At 35.5% G+C, this 22,399-nt stretch overlaps 1 protein-coding gene across 5 annotated transcripts in view; it reads right to left on the reverse strand.

Annotated features, from left to right (window-relative positions):
• Window positions 1-3,883: 3,883 nt before the first annotated feature.
• FYB1 (FYN binding protein 1) overlaps window positions 3,884-22,399 on the reverse strand; it is a 73,467-nt gene continuing 54,951 nt past the window's right edge. For 4 of the 5 annotated variants that reach the window (XM_026058115.1, XM_026058117.1, XM_026058118.1 and 1 more), the window contains 11 exons: window positions 22,227-22,371; window positions 19,309-19,337; window positions 18,130-18,199; window positions 17,443-17,583; window positions 16,744-16,775; window positions 15,602-15,671; window positions 14,021-14,126; window positions 11,938-12,100; window positions 7,368-7,401; window positions 6,165-6,196; window positions 3,884-6,055 (listed from right to left, as the gene is read on the reverse strand). In XM_026058115.1, the coding sequence (XP_025913900.1) occupies window positions 6,033-6,055; window positions 6,165-6,196; window positions 7,368-7,401; window positions 11,938-12,100; window positions 14,021-14,126; window positions 15,602-15,671; window positions 16,744-16,775; window positions 17,443-17,583; window positions 18,130-18,199; window positions 19,309-19,337; window positions 22,227-22,371 (845 nt within the window). In that variant the 3' untranslated portion in view covers window positions 3,884-6,032. The remainder of the gene's footprint in view (window positions 6,056-6,164; window positions 6,197-7,367; window positions 7,402-11,937; window positions 12,101-14,020; window positions 14,127-15,601; window positions 15,672-16,743; window positions 16,776-17,442; window positions 17,584-18,129; window positions 18,200-19,308; window positions 19,338-22,226; window positions 22,372-22,399) is intronic. The other variant, XM_026058119.1, reaches the window with a different exon arrangement.

Here is a 22,399-nt window from a genome sequence, read left to right on the forward strand (position 1 = left end):
CACGGTTGGTAGGAGGTACCTTGCTATGAACATTCCTATCAGAACTGGAAGGAGCAGAAAAAAGGGACAGGATAGAAAAGATAACTATTTTTTATTTAAACTGGCAATAATGAGATTTACTTCCATATAATACCTCAGCTTAATCACTGAAAAAAGGTCCCAAAAGTACTGATGGCAGAAGGAAGGTATGTTTGGCCTAATTTTAAATACTATGGGATAAATGCCATAGAACTCAAAATACAAGAACCGTAAGTCTTAGTGGTTGTTGAGTCATAAAACCTCTGTTGGTGTCACCCACAGAGCTAGGAATCTTGCACAAAAAATGGGCATCTGAGCAGAACAGCCTTTAAAAATGAGACAAAAATGAAAGTACCAGGGGCAGGAAAGCAGAAGTAGGGGAACGGCATAAAAAAATGAAAAGAGAAAGGAACAAGGAAGCAGAAAAGCACAGAACAGAATACCATGGTCAAAGAATCAGGGAAAAGAGAAATAATTATACAGAACAGGAAGTAATAGAGAAAATGAGTAGAAGAGTACAAGATAATGCCTCAGGCTATGAAAGAAGGCAACGACAATGAAAAACACTATCTCTTTGAATCAATATAGAAATAAAAAACTGTGCTTACCTGTAAGATCTGGAAAGTATTTGACAGCATTGTCCAGGATGGGAGAACATGAAAGAAGCTGAGATGAGGGAGCAGAGAAGGGAGCCGGACAGGGTGTTCCTGCTGTCCGCAAGAACAGGGGCCAGGGCTCCGGGTTTCTGAGTCTGTGTTTTGTGTACATTTTCTACTTGAAATGCACACATGCACAAATGAAGGAGCAGGCAGCTTTTCCTTCTAGGATTTTGAAAATCAGGAATCAGGCCAAAAAAAAAGAATTAAAAGGGAGGAAAAAAGCCAGTGTTGATTTTCTTTCCTTTGTCTGTCTTATGATGCTTGAACTGTAGGATTTGGCAATAGTACTGAAGTAACCCAAATAGTAGAGCATTTCTTAAAACCCCTTGGTATCCATATAATTCACATTTCATTCACATACGTGTTCACATTTTGCCTACTTCATTTCTGCCTAACAGTGAACATACTAAGTTTAAGCAATATTTCTATCTATCTGCTGTGAGTTAAGAAAGAATATAAACAGTTTCCCATATTTTTTTCAACAAGGCTGACAACATAAAAAGCCTTGAGCCTGAAACTCTATACATTTAATAGAAGTTTAATCCTGTCTGTCAAAGTGCTTTAGAGAGAGACAAATAGAGATAGTTTAAAAAATTTCTATGTATGTTCAGCAGGCAGCTAGCTGGATTTAAACAGCGGGAATAAACTTTGTGAGATCATTATAAGTTTGCTCCACCCAGCCAGAGAAGGGGACCTGGGGCTATCAAGCTGCTGCTTTGCACAAGTCTAGGATATGTTTAGATGGCAGTCTGCAGCACTGTGGCTGATTGGAGTGACATGGAGCTATCTACCAGCTAGCTTAGATGCTAGAAACCACTTAACATGACCCGTCAGCTGGACTAATACCTTGCCTCTTAGAAAAGCTAAGTAGCTGAGGTGGAGGGCTACATCACTATTCTAGATGAATGGCTTCTGATAAATAAGTTAATTTTTTGAGAATTAGTTTGGGTGACTGGGGCTGTCATGTTTCCAGACTGTATACACGTAAGCGTTTGATTTTGGCTGAAGTCATAGACCTGACTCAAAACCATGTGAACAAATTTGTTGTCAACATGGGACTTTGGAGAAAGCAAAGGATATAAATGGAGGGAATAAAGTAGAAAATGCAACTCTAGAATTTGTCCCCAGTTTTTATTAAATTTCAGAATATCATCTAAGCTATTATTTAAAAGAAATTTTCATCAGTATCCCCTACCAGCCCCCTTTTTGTTGCTGTAAACATAGTGTATTTAAAGCATACATTTTGCTTGCTAATACTTCTTAAACACAAGTTGTTTGCTCTCTCTCCTCTTTATGTATAACCACAAGGAGGGGCAAAGAAGAGAAAGAGAAAATAGCGACAGTTCTAATTTAGGTAAACACTAAAAATATTGTTAGTTTGGCTGTAGCAATTTGGTTATTATACCCAGAATTAAAGGATATGTTTCACAAATTGTCCTCTGTTTGTGTCTTACTTTCATACAGTAAAAGCGGGGATAAAATATTTTCCTGTCTCACAAGATAAACTCATTAGTATGTGTGGGGCTCTGAGATATCAATGTGACACATGGTGTAGGAAAACCCATGAGAAACGAATAGTTCTGGGTGCAGCATAGGCTTAGGAAGATTTGCACCAAACAAAGGAGTAGCCAGAAACTGAATGAACAGGGCTGAACAACTGCCTTTTCTGTTAACTCCCCTCCAGCTCATGCACTAAATGAGGCAGGGATCCTGTGGAAAAAAATAGTGAGCTGTCATGTAATTATAGACTACGCACACATTTAAAGACACATCCACACAAGCAGGCAGAATTGAGGCTGTGCAAATACAAACTTGTTTCTTGCATTTTATAACATCTGAGTACTTGTAGTGAAGCTTCGCTTAAGACTCTTTCCATGTAGGTTGGTCTGGGGCTGGTATCTGAGGTCAGAAGGGTACTCTTCCATGGGCCCATCAGTTTTCTCAGGACTTGTCTTGTTTGACTTAGCGCACACACACGTGCACACGCGCACGCGCCTGCACACCCGTGTTTCTGTCAGGAGCTAATGCAATGCTAAGGGCTAATCGTTAAGAGAGCAAAGCCCGGCTCCCCCACTACATCTCCTTCCCCTTACTAAAGCGCTGATCTTCGGAGCTGAGGTGGGTTATGCAACCAGATCACACACAGAGGAGGGTTTTGTTACCGCTGGGGGAGGAGTAGCCAAGGGATCTGCAATTATGTGGATCCAAAATATAAACCTCTTAGGCAGGAATGCACAGGAGATCAGCTGCATTCCTGCAGTCCAGAGCCTGTGGTAAAAGCAGAGAAAAAGCTCTAAAGCTACTGAACTGGAAAAAAGAGTCTTTTTCACCCTCCCAGTTTTTGTTTTGCTTAGCTTGTTTACTGGGACACTGGAGAGGTAGGACACAGATGCAAACCACCTCTGCTCACACTGAAGTCTCCTTTTTATGTCAATACTTTAATGTTTTCTCTGCTGAATGTTTTAGCAGGCACAGCCAAATACTCCAGGATTGTAGACTGAGTTTGGAAAGGGGAGGGGGGGAAAAAAGAGAAAGAACAGCTTTCCATTTCTTTCTTTATGATTTTTTAAAGATAATAGAACAAATTACATGTGAGAAACTCCTAAAATATAATCTTGATTAAAATGTTTAAATTTAGATTTTCCTGTTTGGAAGTTTTTCTGCTTACATTTCACATTCTAAAAAGTAATTACTGGTAAATAAATGCCACATTGTAGCTGTACTGCCACCATAGCAGTAAAAAAGTCGATTTGCACTCTGCTGCACAGTGATAATATTCAGAAGTTATTGTTCAGATACTGCTGTTCTACTTTGGCAGAAGGTGGTGTACCCATATTTCTTGTGAGAAAGCATACTTATATTCAGAAGAAAGAAAAAACTTGTATCCAGTAATGGCATTGGCAAAATAATCAAAAGAAAAATATATGATACCAGTAATTTTCCATGTATGATACCTTACAACACATTTCAACACCCTTTTCCAATCACACTATATTTTGCAGAATGCACAGATTTTTAGCTTGAAGTATCTTATGATGGTTTCTTGTGATCATTTAGTGTATCATGAGGCTAATTCAGAGTCAGTATAATCAATAAGGAAGCACAGTATCTACATCTATCACATCAAGGTTGAGAAAATGGAAAGGGTATTCAAAATATATAACCAAAACTTTCCACAAAGAATAAAATTCACATCTGTGCAGGGGTACAAAAAAGGGTTGTGTTCCGCTCAAGTCTTTTAATACAAGATAAAGTTAAACAACAGGAAAGTTCCTATGTTGGTCCTACTACAACATGCAAAGTTCTGTTATCAGTTACAACTGAAACAAGATTGGGCATGTATTTTGGAATTTAATATAAGCTCTTTTTGAAATATTTAACTGGGGAAACTATGAATGTATTTATCCTATTATTAACTGGCAAATGGTCTTATATTTCTAAATGTCTGAGTTCCCCCTCAGTTCTTTGGCATATCACTAATTTTCTGCATATTGCCTCTTGCATGCCCCTGAAAAATAAACAAAACAGCAGCAGCTGAACAGTCAGCCACATTCATTGTACTTAATTCACAAGGTCATGTTTTAAATTTGGGTGCTGGTGCTGATATTTACACATATAAAATTGCTATTTGTATGTTTGGATGCTGGTTTGAATAGCAAATATGGAACTGGAAACTCAAGTTTACTTACAATTTCAACACTAGCTTTAGAGCACAGTATCAGTGATTTTAAATATAGTATAAAATAGCTTACTGGCTGTTATCTCTACAGTTAATTTTATGTTTGATATCCTCATAGCATTATACTTCCTTAGAGATTTACTGTACTTGGAACCATCAATAAAAAAACACTTGTGTAAGATGAAATCTCAGCTTACTGAAGGTAATAGCAAAACTCCCACTGACTTCAGCAGAGCCAAGATTTCTGACTTTATGTTTTTAATCTAAACTTGCTAGCTTGCTACATTGCACAGGTTTGCATAGTGCATCTCACTTCTCTTGAGGATTATAGGAGATTTGATTATCAAGAGGAGTTATCYGCACTGATCCAGCCACATAGACTGTGACAGCTTATCGATAGCTAGCACTATAGCCTAAGCATCACAGATTACAAATAACATTTACATTTTCTATACATGATCTCCCTCTTAATTGGGAGTTCACTGGAAATGTGATTTCCAATGGATTCTGATACACAAAGTGCAAAGTGATATTTATTATTATGGTTCATTGGTTCATTTTATTTTATTTTGCTATTGCTCTTTCAAATAACAGCATTGCTAATGATTTGGGTGTGTTAGGAATAAATGTTGTTTCTACAATGTATAAGCATGGAAATGTTTAATTTATATACTCTCATTTAGCTAAGCCCAGGGTAAAACAGTGATACTTAAAAGAAAAACATAGCATCAAAATGGTGTGATAAATATACACATATATATACTTTTTTTTAAATTCTAGAAGTTATTTCCCACCAGTTTATCATAAATTTTTGGTCTATTTTAATGCCCAAATAACTACAGTGACAACAATATATCTTTAAACTAAACAAAATTTAAATCTTAGCCTAAACATTCTAAAAATTTTCTGACCAACAATATAGTATAAATTAGAATCTTCCATAGTTTATATCTCAGAGTGCTGTATGTAACATATAATTTATGCTTACTGTTGTACTATTAATATTAGTCAAAAAGTACTTACAAAATAATTAAGTAAATTTTAGAAAACTATATTCTATTACTAGTGCAACATAAAACTTCGGCAATAAAGGTACGTGGCTGTACRTGTCAGTGTAGCTAACACTATTACAACTGGAGTGGCAGGTCAGCAATATATTGTCTTCTCTGATACCCACTTTTTATTTCCTGTTTTCACAACAGGATGCTATCACCAAAGACAGGCATTTCTTTTCAGGATGCTATCCTCCCCAGAGTGGCAGTCTCTGGTGCTTAATAGAAAAGAGCTGGAGAAAAACCTGTTACCGAGGCTTATTGTCCTCTGCATCCTTCACAGAACTGAACTGGCCTCTTTGGGTGTAGCTAACTGAGGGACTGTTTTTACATGGACTGTGACGAATACAGAAAGGAAGCAGAAGATGGTAACTTTAACTTGAGTTCATATTCCCTGGATTTTTATTGCTCTGATAAATAGCAATAAAAATGTCATACAAAGCAACTGATGACAAAACCCTGACGTTATAAAAAGCAGCTAACCAAACTTTGTTCCTGTAGACAGGGGTGTAACCAATTAACCTGTAACCAGTCAACTTTGGTGATTTCCTTTTCTTTGACAACGAGGAAGTTCGAAATAAATTTTGATCCTCAATGAAACTCTTAAACTCATAGAATTCAGCATTAGTCGTTATCATAGATGCAACCTGAAATGGAAATAAAATGCAAATATATTAGTATTCTATAGTACTTTGATTCAAGGATGAAGTTATTTGTTATAATTGAATTTAGTATTGTTTGAAATGTCTAACATACCATCACCAATATCATCATAAATCTCTCCGTCACTGTAAAACAGAAAAAGGGAAAAATAATGTATTTAAAAAATAATTTAAATTTAATAAATTAATTAATATTTCTATTTGCATGCAGACATAAAATAAGTAGCATGGTTTAGATATGTATCAAGTAATTCATTTGTTAATTAGGAAAATGCCAGCTTCATCCACAGGTTTTAGCTATATTTTAGCTATATTATAATTCAAAGGACTGAGCAAGATGGCCAGGTCAAAGAATTTTCAGTGAAGGGTAAAGCCGGCTACCTGTCTTTCTAAACTGATAGGCTTCCTTTGTTAATAGAATTTAAAAATATATTTTTTTTCAGTGGCTGTTTTAACAAACTCATAGGTACATTTCCATTAAAAATGAAATTCTTACTGAATTTTTATATCAAAACCAGAAAAGGTGAGTGAAGAAAATAAATATGTCCTTGCAATGCTTATTTGTTCTTGTACTTGACAATGTGACAATGGTTTTGGGGAACAGCTTTCTAGATAATGAATTTAGGTAATGTCTATAAATGATATAGGCACCTCAAGTAGTAGGAATTTTCAAAATGTGTCACTTAGATACATGAATAGTCCCATGGAAGCCACTAAGGCTATTTACGTATGTTAAGCACTTATACAAATGTTTGTAGGCCTGAATTCTAAAACAGACATCTGATTTAATATTTAAAAGCCTAACATAAAGCCTGTTGAAGGAAATGGAAAGGCTTTGTCTGATAAGGGTTTTGGATTAGATCCTAAATGCTGAACTCCACACAATTATTCTGAGCAACACCAAATCTTCTCAATCCCAATAAGATTGAAATAAAAATAAACCTAAAGAAAAATTGGTTCATTTTAGTTAAACATTTGAAATTGGCCTCAATGCACTTAGTTACATTAATGTGCAGCTTACTAATGGATTGCAGACCCAATAATACTCAACTTATATCATTTTTCATGGCTTAAACCAGAGTTTATGGGTAAGCAATGAGGAATGGAGCCCTGGATTATTTCCAACATACATGTATGTGACTAATTCTTGAGAAAGCTAAACTCCCCCCAGCATATTCAGATTTACAGGACTAGCACCACATACTAAAATAACTAAAATTCACTTTTACTTAACAAACAGTTTAGATTAAAATTGAGTACTAAAGCAAATTTTTCAAAATGATCATTTGGTACTTACTTTTCAACTAAATTGCTTCTCAGAACATAGCCATCTGTAAAATTGAAATTATATGTATTTAAGTTAAATTTAAATATTCATGATATTTCTTCTGTTGCTAGAGCTAGTGAAATACAGATTTTCTTGGTGTAGTGCACTACACATTTCAGATAGGAAAATATATAGATGGATAACAATGTGAATGRAAAATTTTGCTATCATACAGAATTTGAAGAAATATATGTAGTCTTCTAATGGGACAAAAATGTCTTTCATGATGTATCCACCAGTTAACTACCATTAACCATAATTGTTTAAAATTTTTTAATTGTATCAAATTGATAAAAAGTTTTTATATAAGAATATGGAAAGTTATTAGAATAGCTCTTCACCAGTGAATTAATCTATCATTCTGTTGCATTACTGATTGAGTCAGGTAAAACTACACATACTCTTCTGCAACATATTTAATCCCTTGAAAAAATTACTTGCTTTCTTTGGTAAAAGACCTCTACTGATATACTTACTTGTCAATTGGCATAGCATACATAATCAAAGTAAAACCCATAACAATAGTTATGTAATTACATATTTGTAGGCAAGCATTAGTATGTTTGTACAGACAAAATAGTACAGTTTTAAAAGGGACATGTCATCTTTCATTAGATTTGAAATTACCATATAAATTTCCTTCTTTTATTGAGTTGGAGGTTTAAATAGTCACACTAAAATGCTGCTTTTTCAATGATTCATGTACTCTACCATATTCACAGGTTTTAGAACGAATTAATTAGCTTTATTTGTAAAATTCCTTTGCATTCTTTGCATGGAGCTGCTATTGCTCCATGTATTTAGAGGAACCATCATACAGTACAGAAAACACCACTTTTCTGCTAGTATTTCTGGTGGTGATATTTCAGGTCCATTTACATCAACCTCCAGATCTTACTATTTTACCTAAGGGAATTCTTTACTTATTTGTTTGAACTTTTCTGACACACAGGACATGAAAGTATTCTTAAAAAAAAAAAGAAATCACAGTAATGTCTACCTAGGAATCTCATATTTCATATGACATTTTTTCAAGCATTTTTTACAACCCATCGCTAATTTTATTCTAACTGAAATTGCCCTTTACAAGATCTGTAACTTTACTACTTGCCCTCAGAAATTAGTATCAAACACAATGTACTATTTGTACTACTTGTACTATGCCCAAAAGCTGCTGAATTATCACAGTCTTCAACTGTCAGATGTTTTGACATGTAAAAACACCCCAGGATTCCTATATGGAATATTGGAAAAGTTATCTGACAAGAATAATATCCTGAATAATTCTGCAAATAGTAATAAGTAACTATTTCTTATATAGAATTTTTCTCTGTAAAGAAACATTTGTATAATTCATTTTAAGTTGATGTATTTTCATCTTAAAATATTGGTAGATGTCACATATTGCTACAAATCTCAAATATAAATAGTTTTCTCTAGAATGTGCTGTACTGATTGCCCATCTTATATAACATAAAACAAATTAGTGATTTGCTCTGTGAAGGCCATAATACATTAAAATCAATGCATTTTTAAAGGAAATTTCTCTCTTGTGTTACAGCTGAATGTTGCCTGAAAGGCATTAATTTCATGTAATAATATTTTATTTGACACTAATCTGCTTTACTTCACTTTATGACTTAGCAGTTAAATGAATGTAATCAGAATGAAAAATAACCTTCTTAACCCTCTATATAAATCAATATGTGTTAGGTAAAGTCTCTATAAGCTCATTAGTCAGAAAACCATAATATCCTCTTTGTAAGAAAGCTAATGAATAAATTACCTGTTTTCTTATTTAGAACAGTATTCAAAACTTAAAATTATTACAGGCATCCTTTGAAAAAAATGATACAAAATCTTGTTGCTAAGAAAATGGAAAAATATTTCTATGCATTTAATATTTGATTGCATCTGTATTAGATAAAATAGATGCTTAATTGTCTTGTATTCATGAAGATTTGATACTTACAAAAATTCTATTATAGTTTTTGCCTATCAAGATTGTTAAACTGCAAGTAAACTTGAACAGTCCAAAGAATTCAAAGCTGCAGATTTTCAGTCATCTGTGTAGTTTCTCAGGCTAAATGCAAGCTGCTACACTTAGGCTCTTGTCTATTCAGCATATTCTTTTCCTGGTTCTCTTTCCTCAGACTTTTTGTGGGATAAAAGCATGGAAATGRAATTTTGTTTAAAGACATCATCTTTTAAAAATTCTCTTTAAGCAGAGTCCAATAATTTACAGGACTTCTAAAGTCTCATTGGGAGTCATTTAAAATCACTCAGCCAATCTCATCTTCTCTGTTTTTAATTTTAATTTTAATTTTCTCATGTAAATCTATGTGAAAGCAAAGTTTCTTCAGTTGCAGTCATGGTATACAAACATAATATTCTTGCAAACCAAACATACACAGCAAACGACAGTCCTTCTAATACTGCAGAGGTTAACCTTGAGGCCGGAGCCTCCAGGCTAGATTCTCCTACGGGTCCCTAGCCCCTAGATATGTTGCAGACAGCCTCTGCCTACTCTGCACTCTTTCAGACTCTTTCCTAATCAGGAACAAGGCTCCAAGATTACATGTCCAAAGTTTTATCTAGTTCATTCATATCTGTGTGGCTTCCATAATAGGGGAATACGGGAGCAGGTCAGCAGACTCAGTCTTGGTTACTTAGCATAACTGAAAGCTATGATGCATCACGCCAACACCTTTCTGGTAGCGTAAAGGAGGCTTGCAGAGGACACAGCTTACATTTTCAAGCACTGACATTCACCCACATCYTAATGTTTAAGCAAAGTCCATGAAAGTGAATTGAAAGATCTTCTGTATCTCAAAAGATATATGGATCTGACCAGGGCAGAAGTAACAAGGGATTTGAGAGTAAACGAGAATCAGTTCCTTGTGTCACTTTAGTAATTTCAAATCATTTGGTAACTATAAAAATAACTCATAGCAGAATATGTTCCTAAGCTCATCAGTCCTTGCTCAACAAGATGGGAGAATATTATAATGTAATTCCTAATTTTGTTTAACTGCCAGTAGAGGCATAGAAGCTATGGAAGTACACTGTAAGTTGAAGGATGAATGGAAGAATTCATATGCAAGAAAGTAACAAGATTATTTTTAATTGTCGATTTTCAGTCTCTGTCTTTTAAAAAGTTAAATTATAATTTTAAGATATGAGTCTACTCCAACTACAGCAAATAACCCAAACTGTCAGGTACTTAAATACAGTAGGATTTGAGCCTTACTAATTAATGTGAAACTTGACAGAGATCTATTCAAAATTTTTCAGGGAGGATATTTTTATTTGTTTTGCTCTTTTATGCATAGCAAAGCAGTAGGTTTTGTCACTATTTGAAAGGTTTTGAAGACTACTGTGAGGAAAACAAACAACATGAACTACTTTCTACTTTGTAGTTAGTAGCTTAATTCAAAAAGTGTGGCATTGAAAGCTGCTCTTGCAGAAGAGGCTACACTAGGTCAATCCATGTTTTGAAAAACCTACGTGTGGTTATGCAAGAAAATCTTCTGCATCCTGCTGGCCTGCCACGAAGAAGGCTATACTCCAGTTATAACAGATGAGTAAATAGGGGAAAACAACAATAGAAAGGTTAGTAAATCCACTTCAGAGGTATATGGCATCGGACTGCCTTCTGGTTAGGGCAGCGGTAAACAACGAAGGCGAGTTGTTTACTTAGAAAGCTGTTACCTCCAACATACTCTATTCCTACAAACAGTGAACTCTTATTGGGAGATTTGAAAAGTATTGTAGCAGAAGCACATTAAGAAATCAAAGCCAACAGTAGATGGTCCAGACTTCTCCATAGAATGCAGCAACTTCTGCCAGTGCACTCTGGCCAAGGCTTCCAAAGAAACACTGGAAGGATGTGTAGCTGTAGCTGCTGCCTTGACAGCTCCCAAAACAGGCAGGCACACCAGTAAGGATGCTTGCCTGGGAGCTGCTGGGGGCTGGGGGAAGACTCCTTCTCCTCCCCAACCTGTTGAAAAGATTAAACTACAGCTCTGGCAATCCAAAGTAAGAGCTAATAAAAATACTGCCATTGATTTTCCCTTGGTTGAAATCAAGGGGCAAGCGCTTCTAAGAGGTGCAGCAAGGATTCTACCGCTTTCCTAGATCCTGTGTGGTATGATAGCTGTATTCTGCATGGCAAGTGGTGAGAGAAAAAAGCACCAAAAAATATCTGCCAATCTTAGTTGATGCAAAGCAAGATTTACATAAATAATTTGTCCTCCCTCTCACATTTGGTCTGCCTTGCCTATCTGAGTTGTAAACTTTTTAAGGTAAGGCACTCTAACACGCTCTAGGAGCTACTGTAAGTAATAATAATAGTAATAAAATAACAGCAATCTACCTATTGTCAACCACCAGGCAAGGAAAAAGACATGTATGAGTCTCTGTTTGAGCATGACAGGGAAGAGGGTTTTCTTCTGACTCAAGTTATGTGCTGAACAATCATCTCTGACAGCCTAATTTATAGCACATGCATTCTGTACTACAGTTTTTTTAATAAACTTACATTTTCCTTCTTCATTCCTGCACAGGACCTTGGTATCATCTGTATTTTCTATAATTTCAAGAGACTCCCCTGGTTTAACCTGTAAGTCTTTAGATCCCCATCTTCTTTGGGGTAAATCCTGGATTGTGGTGGTAGAGTAAAGAACTCTAATTTCACCTTCAAACTGTAAAAATAAAATAAAGAGATGTTGGATAAAAATGCTAATGCAAGAGCTATGATCATGCATGTTTTATAACAATATATTCCCATTTATTGCTAACTTTCTGAAAGTTAGGTAAATAATTGTTTATGCTATCTAGTGTCTGTGCTCRTTCTTGCTATTAGCACTTAAAAGTGCTCATTTTGCAGGCTTGTTGGTTATGGTGGCTGTCAGAGATTTGAAGATCAAAACCCCTTGCAAGGGTGTAAATTGTAGGTTTTATTCATAAGAAACTTCCAGGTTATTTATCAGATGATTGTTGACAGAATTACAAGTGAAAAAGTGGCACACAGTCAAAAAAGTCATATGTTGGAAATCTTTTTTGATATGAAGTGTGAATCTCTCTCCTACAAATATACAACTGCATGGTAATACTTGCATTCACTGCTGCTTCAGAAAGCATCAAACTGGCATCTTTCAAGAGCAAAATTCTCTTTCCATCAAATGTAAACTATCCCATACTATTCTCAAAGCGTGATAGCTCCAATCTTGATCCAGGATCTAAAATTGGATTTTCACTCTTTGTCCCTATTCATTCAGTTTTGGCCTCTACTCTGAAAGCATCTGCAAGATGGGAAATTTATTCAATTTTTAGCCAAATTCCACAAGTGGAACACTTGAGAATGTGAAAGTATTATGCTTCCAAATTCTCACAAAGGAGATAAATATTATTTGTTGTGAACAACAAGCCATCTTTCCTGTTTCTGCATCACATAGTCTTGGCATGAACAAAATGCATGAAATCCGTTTTGGCTGTTACTCAGATATGTGACCTCTTTAAAGGTTTGCACATCACAGATGACAGTGTTATAAGTTATAATTCATTGTGAATTGCACTGTTAATATTAAATCCTAGGCATTGTTTGGCTATGAAAGTTTGCTGGTGTCAAGCCTGAGGCAGAAATTCTCGTGTTCCAAATTCTGCTGGTAAAAACTTGTTTTCAAAGGTATGATTTTCAAAAGCTCTCAGTGTTAGTTGAATTTTGACAGTAACTTTTCTGAGAAGTAAKTTAGATTGGTGATGAGTGCCTTACTTGTTTACACCATGTAGAACTACATCTCTGTTTCTGTGCTAGTATTTTTATAAAGCATTAAACTGAAACAGCTAGTACAGTTGCATGAACAAACAATTTAAACAATACAAAGGATTTCGTATTAATGACTTTTAACATTAGCAAAAAAAGAGTGGCAGATGGATGAAAATCAAACTCTAGATCAAGCCAGTTTCTTCTCTGACCACAGTTTATAGATCCTGCTAAGTCTTAAGTCCAAGCATTGACATTTTATGTATAATGTGAGCTTGAACAAGTCATAATTTTCTGTGGGCTGAGCATGTGTAATCTCAGGAACAGCTCAGCACCTAGAATCAATCAAAAATAGGGTGAGAATATTTCCCTACTATAGCAGAAATGGGGAGTGTTTTGAGAACCAAGTAATTATTGTGTTTTTCTATCTTTTTTAAGCCATAAATGCCTAGAATTATTATAGATATTTGCTGAGTTAGTTCTTCACAGCTTGAAACTGCTTTTTGGTGACATTCTATTTAATTTTCAATCAATTTGGTCAATTTAAGTGAAGTAGTTTTTTTATACTACAAACTGAGAATTTTTTTTGTTACTATCATAATGGCAGTGAAATCAATGATGTTCTTTTGAAAGTGTTTGCAATTTGCATTTAATGGAAAAAATAAGAATGGGAATTTAAAATCTGTGTTTAGAATAGTGAGTTCAGTATATATACTACCATTAAATCTGAACATTCAACCCATAAATACTAATGACCTTTCACAGGTTAAAAAATGGATTATTCACAAATTAAAGGAAACAAATTAGAGAATACTATGAAGACATGTTGGTCTTTATATTGTATGTAAATAAAACTTACTTTGAACTTTTTTCTGAACTCTTTTTCCTCTTTTTCCATCTTTTTCAACTTTCGTGCATCTTTTTCATCTGGTTTACCTTTTCCAAGGCTCACTGGTTTTGATGAACTAAAACACAAGGTTACAGATAAAACAAAATTAGCAACATATATGAGGTACTGACAAACTTTCTGATAATTTCAGTGAAACTGCATTTACTTTCATGTATATCTTCTTTTCTCCCTACAAAACTAATATAGATAATTATAATACAATAGAGACTTGATTTCAGAAGGCATAAATAGTTGGGATTTTTTTCATACTTTTCTCTTTTCATGAGAAATATATCTACTAATATAACATATCTATAATATACTAATATACTATACTAATATATGATATCTATAATATATCTACTATATAAGTGAATATATAAAATTTTTCAAAGCATCTAGGTACTACAGCAATGAGAACTTTACAACTACCAAAAATAGATTTTATAAACAACACATATTGTTTTAGAATCTCTAGGCAAGGGACAATTTTTCTGAAGCCTACATATCTTTGAGCAATAGGCTGAATATTACATGTCTCACTGTGGAGGCAGCTGGATTGTCTTAGCCTTCCATATAATAGCTGCCTTAATTCCTATGTGCATATATAAGACCTCCCTACTCCAGGGAATCTGCACTGCATGCACAAAACTAAAGATCCATTTTGAGCTCTACAGTTTTTTCCACATCCATGCTGATTTGTGCCCATGGGCATGGCAGGGTTTCAATTCCTTAACTGCCTTTCCTCATTCTGTACCAGGGAATTTAAGGTCTGACTCTCTGGTTTCCTGATTTGTCTAGGAGGTGCAGATGACAGTTTCACTGATGAAGAATGTATGAGTATGCTTCAAGTAACCTAGATTAAGGTGGGTCGTATCCTTTCCATTGGATATACACACTTAAAAGCTCTCTCTGGATGCCTCCAGACTAGGTTATTGTAGTGCACTCTTTGCAGCTCCACCTGAGTGAAGTCAGTGACGGCAGAATGAGACAAATTGCCGTCATCTCTGCAGTCAGATACTCATCTGTGCTCATAATGCATCTGTGCTGCTGAGATGGCCCTATCTTCCCAGTCCAGGGATAAAAGTTTTTGCGGTTTAACTTTACACTTCCAGATGTGTTTCATACTGATAACATGAAGCACTATCTCCTTTTCTCACAAGATACTGGAGCAACTGAGATCAAATATAGTGCTTATCCTAGCAGTCCTCAAATTTTTATAGGAAGAGTACTGCATGCAGAGCATTTCCAATGAAGGATCTTTAACTCATGCATTCATTTGCACCTCTTAACCATCAGAGGTTGAATTTGTTGAAATTCAAAGCATGCCTATTTATTCCACTGTCTAATATCATTATTGTTTCAATTTGAAATGGAAGCACTGAATGTTCATCTGTAATTGCCAAAAGTAGTGTTATAAGAACTATAAAACTTGACAACACCAAACAAAGCATACATTAGTAGCAATCTGCCTCTAGTAAATACTTTGAAAATGTGTCACAGTTTATTAAAGACTTTTAAATCAGAGGAGTAATTCCCATGTTCACTTGCCTGAGTCCAGCTGATGGAGGAGGGAAGTCTGAGGAATCTACGTCATCATAAACATCACTGTCTCCACAATCTGAAACAGCAGTGTTCAAAAGAATGGAAAATTATTATGCGATCCTTGAATAGAGAATACATTGTGTTACAATCTACCATAGTATAGCCAAGTTGACAAGAAATTGCAGCAAGTATTGTAGTCATTTATCATCCATGGTAACTCAGCTTTCCCTTCTGCACAATCTACTGTGCAAAACATACACCAGTCACCCTTTTCAGAATAAGACTCTGTTAATAATAACAGGTATTCACTGATATTTTAATCTTCTTAAACTGAAGCAAGTTTTAGCACATGTTGGCTAATGCAATAGCCTTTAATCTTCATTTTAATTAGGCTATTTCCCACTGTGTTGTATCAAAGTATATTTTCAGGGTTTGACTTTAATGTACATTCAGGCACTTCTACAGCACTCTTGCCAATGTAAAGGTGCCTAGAAGTGGATATGAATCTCACATATGTTAGCTTTTAGGCCATACTGGAATGCCAAAGCAGTGAAAAAGTATTCTTACCCCAAGAACATACTTTGAATCACATCCAGCATGTTTGTAGAAAGGAAGCAGTTGCTGAACTCATCAAATCTATGGCTAAGAAAGTCACAGTAGGAGATAAAATATTAAGAACTCAGTTCAGGCAATGGCCTCAAGAATTGTAAGAATTTGCTTTTTATTCCAAGACTGGGTTGATATTTATAAGTATTTGTTATCTTATAAAGACACTGCAAGTGTTAAAAATAACAATGAGCATCTCTGTTTATTTTTAAAGTCTTGTATTAAGTGTTTCTTTCCAAGTGCATCTGCTCATAATAAATGTCCAATAAAATGAACATGTGGAAGTCTCTCACACAGAAAAATCATGACTTCTTAAAAAATACTTTAAACTGCCTTCTAGAGAGTTTGCACTGTATTTATATGTCCCTGTCTGTAGCCAAATCAGCCACAATATTGGAAATTTGTTCGCTGGAACTGGATAAGCAATGGGAAATCATGTTTCCTTCCTTGGATGTAGTGTTTTTGTGATTAGCATGATACAGAGTAATACATACAGAAAAAAGAATCAGGAATCAATATGGAGACAAAAAATGGACTATTACCTCTTCCAAACTGCTTTGTTGGAGAAGTCACACTGAAAGAAAAGATGCTCATTAAGTATTTATATCACATTAATAGGCATTCACATGATCTAAATCATTTTAAAAAGTTGCAACACAATGGCCAAGTAACCTCTAGACATTGTGAAGCTCTGCTGACATTAAAAATACTCATGGAATAAACACATTTTTACCACTGAATCAGGGTAAAGTAGTTCAAAACTGAATGAGAAAAGATGGTGGTAAAAACACCAGTTGCTGATCTAACATCTAGGTAAGATGGGGAGAAGACAATCTTTGCATTTTTCTCTTTAACTCATTATTCCTACAATTTGGATTAATGGGACTAGATTTACCACTTTATCCCAGCTACATTGTACTGGTGAGCAAAACACATTTTAACTGAGGATACAGCAAACTTACATCACCAAGCTGGCACAAAGATGATGGATTATTTCAGTGCTTTTCACACACAAAAACAATCGTTATATTTTAGTTATTGGGCTCATGCGACAAAAAACAGTGTCATTATAGCATGAAGATGAAAAGAAAGGAGATCAGTATTTTTGCAGAAAAGTATCACCCTGAGATGCAATTTGATGCGTGATTTATTAGGCTGCTGTGAGAACATGTTAGTAGCATGTGATTAATGCTTTATTAGAATTAGTTATAGTGCACTGTGATTTCCTGGAAGACTCTTACAACGAATCTCCATTATCTTCTTCCCCATTGACTTTGGTTGTTTTTTCTCGTATACTTTTCTTTTTGTCATCTTTGACCTTTAGCCTCTTCAAAATTCCCCAGGACCAGATATCATTCTTATCTTCATCCTGTGATACAGACCTTTGGAGTATGCACGCAATTATCACAATGTAAAATGTAACACTYTTTTTAAAAGGTCCAGTTTCAATTCTCCACTGTTGTACATAATTCTTATTAATGAAAACAAAGTACATCACGAGGTGAGCACATTTACTGTTTAAARCACTAAGCTAGAAATACGTATTTTAGGTCATTTATAGATATTGAGGTATATTTACAGGTATAGATATTCATCTACCAATTTGCCTCTTTCCTGCTGTTACTAACCAAGTTAATATTTTATTTTGTTATTTTCATGTCAGTAATGATCTGTCCAGCTGGGGATTTGGGGATTTTCATGATTGCAGCTACTTTTGCTGACATACCAAATTAATTACAAAACAAAACTTCTCCAGAAAGACCAAGGAACTTTTTTCTTTCTTAGCTTCATGGATCCATCCTGACATATACCCATTTGTTGATCATCCCAATACTTGCTAATTATTATCCCAACTTTTAAAATACTAAAAGCCAAAATGATAACACTCTGGTAAAGAAGCAAATGATTTAAATGATATAAAACCTTACCGAATACTAACATCTTCATCATCAATCCCATCATAAATTTCTTGATCAGACGGAGGAGGTGGGAACATCACTTCAACAGATCAAACAATGAATTAATGCATTTAAATTTAATGCTGTTAGAATAGAGCATTAATTACTGGCCTTATAAGTGTGTCAGATATGTTTGCAATGTTTCTGCAATACTCTTGCAAATGGACTCTTTCTGTAAACCAGCACAGCCTATTTATTAAAAGAGCCATTTACACTTACCAGTTGGGCACTTTGTCCACAGCATTTATACATGACAGTGCAAAGTGAGAACATGAATAATGAAAAAAAATATATATTTACATTGTGTTTGAAATGCTAGATAGGGTTTTTTGGCCCAATTACTAGATGACTGGTGACTTTTTAACTTTTGTGTGTTACTCGAGTGATGATAGAAGATGCCAGACCAACATTCTCAGCAAGTGACATCTTGTGTTCATCCAGAGAAGCAACAGCAATGTAAGCTCCCCAATTTGGTCTCAGTTTTGACCTGTGGGCACCACCTCCTTCAGTGCGGGGTTAGCTCACTTTCCATGTCCAATTCTAGGCACTGGTCAGAATGCTCACTGAAATCTGTACTTAGCTGGCAGCAGCTTCCTTCCACGCTGCCAGGGGATGCTTCTCCCATGACTAGTATCTAAACTCTAAGCTAAGAAGATGAGCTGTGCTCTTATGATCAGCAGAGAATGCTACATAAAARTATATACTACCAAAGGGGAAACTTGTTTTGAATGTGTGTTTTTGATAGTGTGAAACTGTCGCAGCCATATTGATTAGGACACCGAAGTATCGCTGGAACAGAAGTATAATTGACAATATTGCTGGCTATTTCAGAACTGACTTTCTGTTGCACAGAAACTCTTGGTCATGTTAATATTTTTCCAGTTATATCTATGCTGTTTTGGAGTCTGTAATCTGCTGGCATGCTTCTGATTCACTGTATCTCAAGATGAAACTTCTTTTTCACCCAAGTTTCAATAGGTGGAAAGAAAGTACATTTGGCTATTATACTTCCTTGTTTCTTGCCTGTTAGCTAACACTTAGCATGCTTATGGGTAATTACTTCATTATTTGGATGCTACAGAGGTCTGGATTTGAAGGCAAGCAATATACAGAAACAACTGCCCCCCCAGAAGTATATGCAGAACTTACTTTCAGTTCCACTTTGACCACCACTCTGACTGAAAAGCAAAATGAGACAGCTTTTAGGAAAAAACATTCATTATTTGGAAAAACAAAACATCATGATCACCCATCACTTTTGCGGTTATTAGCTCTAAACCCTTTGGTTCAGCACTCATTGTCTACATTGCTAGCTGAGCACTACAAATTCTGCACTGAAAGCTCAGGCACATGCTTGCATGTTCTAAATGGGCAATAACTAGATGTGCCATTTCTTTTTTTTCTCTCTGTCTTTACCACACTCCCACTGGTTTCTTACACTCAAATAGTAGTTGCATTCTCAGTAATGCTAAAGAAAATATGTCTTCCAATTAATGAGTGAATTAGCTCTCAGATGAGGAGGTACTAATTTTTAATAGATTCAGGTAAAGCAAGAAAAAATATTCTGATTTTTTTCATGGACGTAATTCATTACAAAACAAAAGAAAAAGAGTATTATGAAGTATCATCCACAATAATTCAAAGAGGAATAAGAGAGAGTTATCTATAACCTCTTTAGTTAATGCAAAAAGGAAAAGGACACAGTATTTTGTAAGTAAAGCTCTGAAGCAAATTCTCTATTTGCATAAATTAATGCAGATACATTGAAGGTAACAGAGCTGCACAGTTTCATAAGAACAGAACATTTACTCCTAAATCTTTAAAATGTTGTTAAAATTTCCACTAAAAAGTCATTTTCATTTGATTTCAAGGAGAAGCAAACTGATGTCAATTCACTATATTTAGAATATATCTTTTACATTGCTGTTGATATCTTTGGGCTAAAGTACAAAATACATCTTAGGATCATAGGATAATTCAGATTGGAAGGGATCTCAGGAGATCATAGTTCAACTTGTTGGGAATAAAAATATCATAACCTGACTGAAAACTTGTCCAGTGTATCTATCTCCTTTGGATTCATCCTTCAGGAGGGGATTTTCATGAGACAAAAGGGTAAACAAATGAACTTAATGCTCAACTAGCTTTTACTGGATGATGCTTTAAACCTCTAACTGCATGTTTCTAACATTTCAAGGGTTTCATATTAGCCCAATGTTCTAATGGTAATTAAAAAAACTGATAGGTTCATACTAACTGCAAATATTTTCAGATCTTAAACTTATTAAATCAAGATTTTTGTTACACTTTTGTGCCAACAAATCCTGAAATACAGCAGTTCTAGTCCTTTATTAATTTTGGAATATTACCAACGCTACTGATAGTTAATACTATCTGGTCAATAGGCTTTTTTTAGTATGGCATTCTTACACTGGTTTCAAAACATGCCGATATATGTGTCAGACCTTCCAACAATTCACTCTCATGAACTGAACAGAATGCTATTAATCACTAGAGAAGATACAAATGTCAAAATACAACTTAAAGAATTTAATGAATCTGATCCATTCATTCATCCAAGTTCCTTATACTGTTACTTTAATATGCAACAGTGTAAGTATTCTTGTTTGCTTGAATTTAAAGAATTTTCTACATTCTTTGCATTGAGGTGGTTGATTGTAATGCTTTCCATAGTGAAAAAGTTTGGCCCAAGATACTTTTGCAATGTAGCACCTGATGCTCGGATTACCTACAGCCTGGAACAACTAATGTAACTTTGTTCAAGCCTCTGCCTAAGTTACGATGATATGAGATCAATGTGCAGTGAGGGAAATATTGATTTTGTGCAACCTGCAAGAATATCACATGCCAAAACTATACTGGTTGCTTAAAGAATGCCAGCCTGAAGGCAAATCTTTCCAAGCGCTGTTCCTGGCACTCATGGGGATGTTCTAGCAGCTGAGCACCAGCTGCACCCAGCAGTCAGCCAGCTGTGATCTCTTTATTCCAGCCAGGCCTCTAGGCAAAGGCACTGGGAAATATTCTAAACACTGATGCAATGGATGAGTGCTGCAAGAGGGTTGTCCTACACATTGACATCCTCCACACCCACATGCAGGTGTCTTATTTGAATCCCAGTGCATGTGATTCTGTACATCAAGACACGTGATGGAGAATGAACACTGGTTTGTTGAATCAGGTGACAGACGCAGACTTTTATGTAAGGTCAGGTAACAGAGATACCACTGTCATGTTGGGTCATGTGATAGAATAGCCTCTTATCACAAGACCACTAGGATATTTAGCTGCAAGCAAGCTTGGCACCCTGCTGGAGATGGCACTTCCCCAGCTGCAGATCAGTTTGACCTGAAAAATATGGCACATTGAAGTAAAGAGGCTGTAACTTGGCACTGCATTGTAAATGCACGGGAGACTGTGCCACAGAAGAGAAGCTTCTGATACAGTCAAAGTATAGCTCATACCCATCTCATGGGATTTGACTGGCCTTTTGTTAGAACTAAGCACATTTAGCCATGGTCTCTCCCTGAGGGTCATTCTAGTCATGTCTCCAGAATTTCCTTCTCTTCAAAGGGAAGAGGTAGCAAGACTCATAGTTCCAGAGCAGTGAGGGTGATAAGGAGTTCCCCCATGCAATGAGGGTTTCTTTCACTTTTACAGTCTTTTATTCTTGCATGTTAGAAAAGACAGCATGTGACTTCAAGAGACAGAGAACAAGAAAAGAGATGGAGGGTAGAGAACTGCACTTCCTGTGGGTGAGCTGTAAATCTTGCATGTTTTGCTTTTCATTTTCTTTTGGGTTGCAATACTACAGCTCAGCTTCCAATACTATCAATTCCTCCAATATATGAGTGTTTATAGATGCTGGATTCCAGAGTCCATTCTTGTTCCTCTGACTACTTCAGCTTTAATTGATCAGTTACATGCTTCTTATATAAATGACCGCTTTTCTTTTGTGACAAGAGTCTGGCTGGTAGTTGTAAAACTTCCCCTGTCTAGGCTGACTGGGGTAAATCATTAGTTCCCTTGAATGTGTTCTCTATACATACCTGCTAATACTGTCCTGCTCTCCAACATCATCATACACCTCTTGGTCGCTGTCTGCATGTTTCAAAGCAGCTCTGATGGCTGGTTGTTGCTTTCTTTTTAAAGAATCATAATCAATCTCCACCACAGTTGTTTTAACATATCCATCTAAATGAATGAAACCATGTAGTTAAGT

This window comes from Apteryx rowi, unplaced genomic scaffold (genome assembly GCF_003343035.1).
Source record: "Apteryx rowi isolate R43461 unplaced genomic scaffold, aptRow1 scaffold_143, whole genome shotgun sequence".
Taxonomy (NCBI): domain Eukaryota; kingdom Metazoa; phylum Chordata; class Aves; order Apterygiformes; family Apterygidae; genus Apteryx; species Apteryx rowi.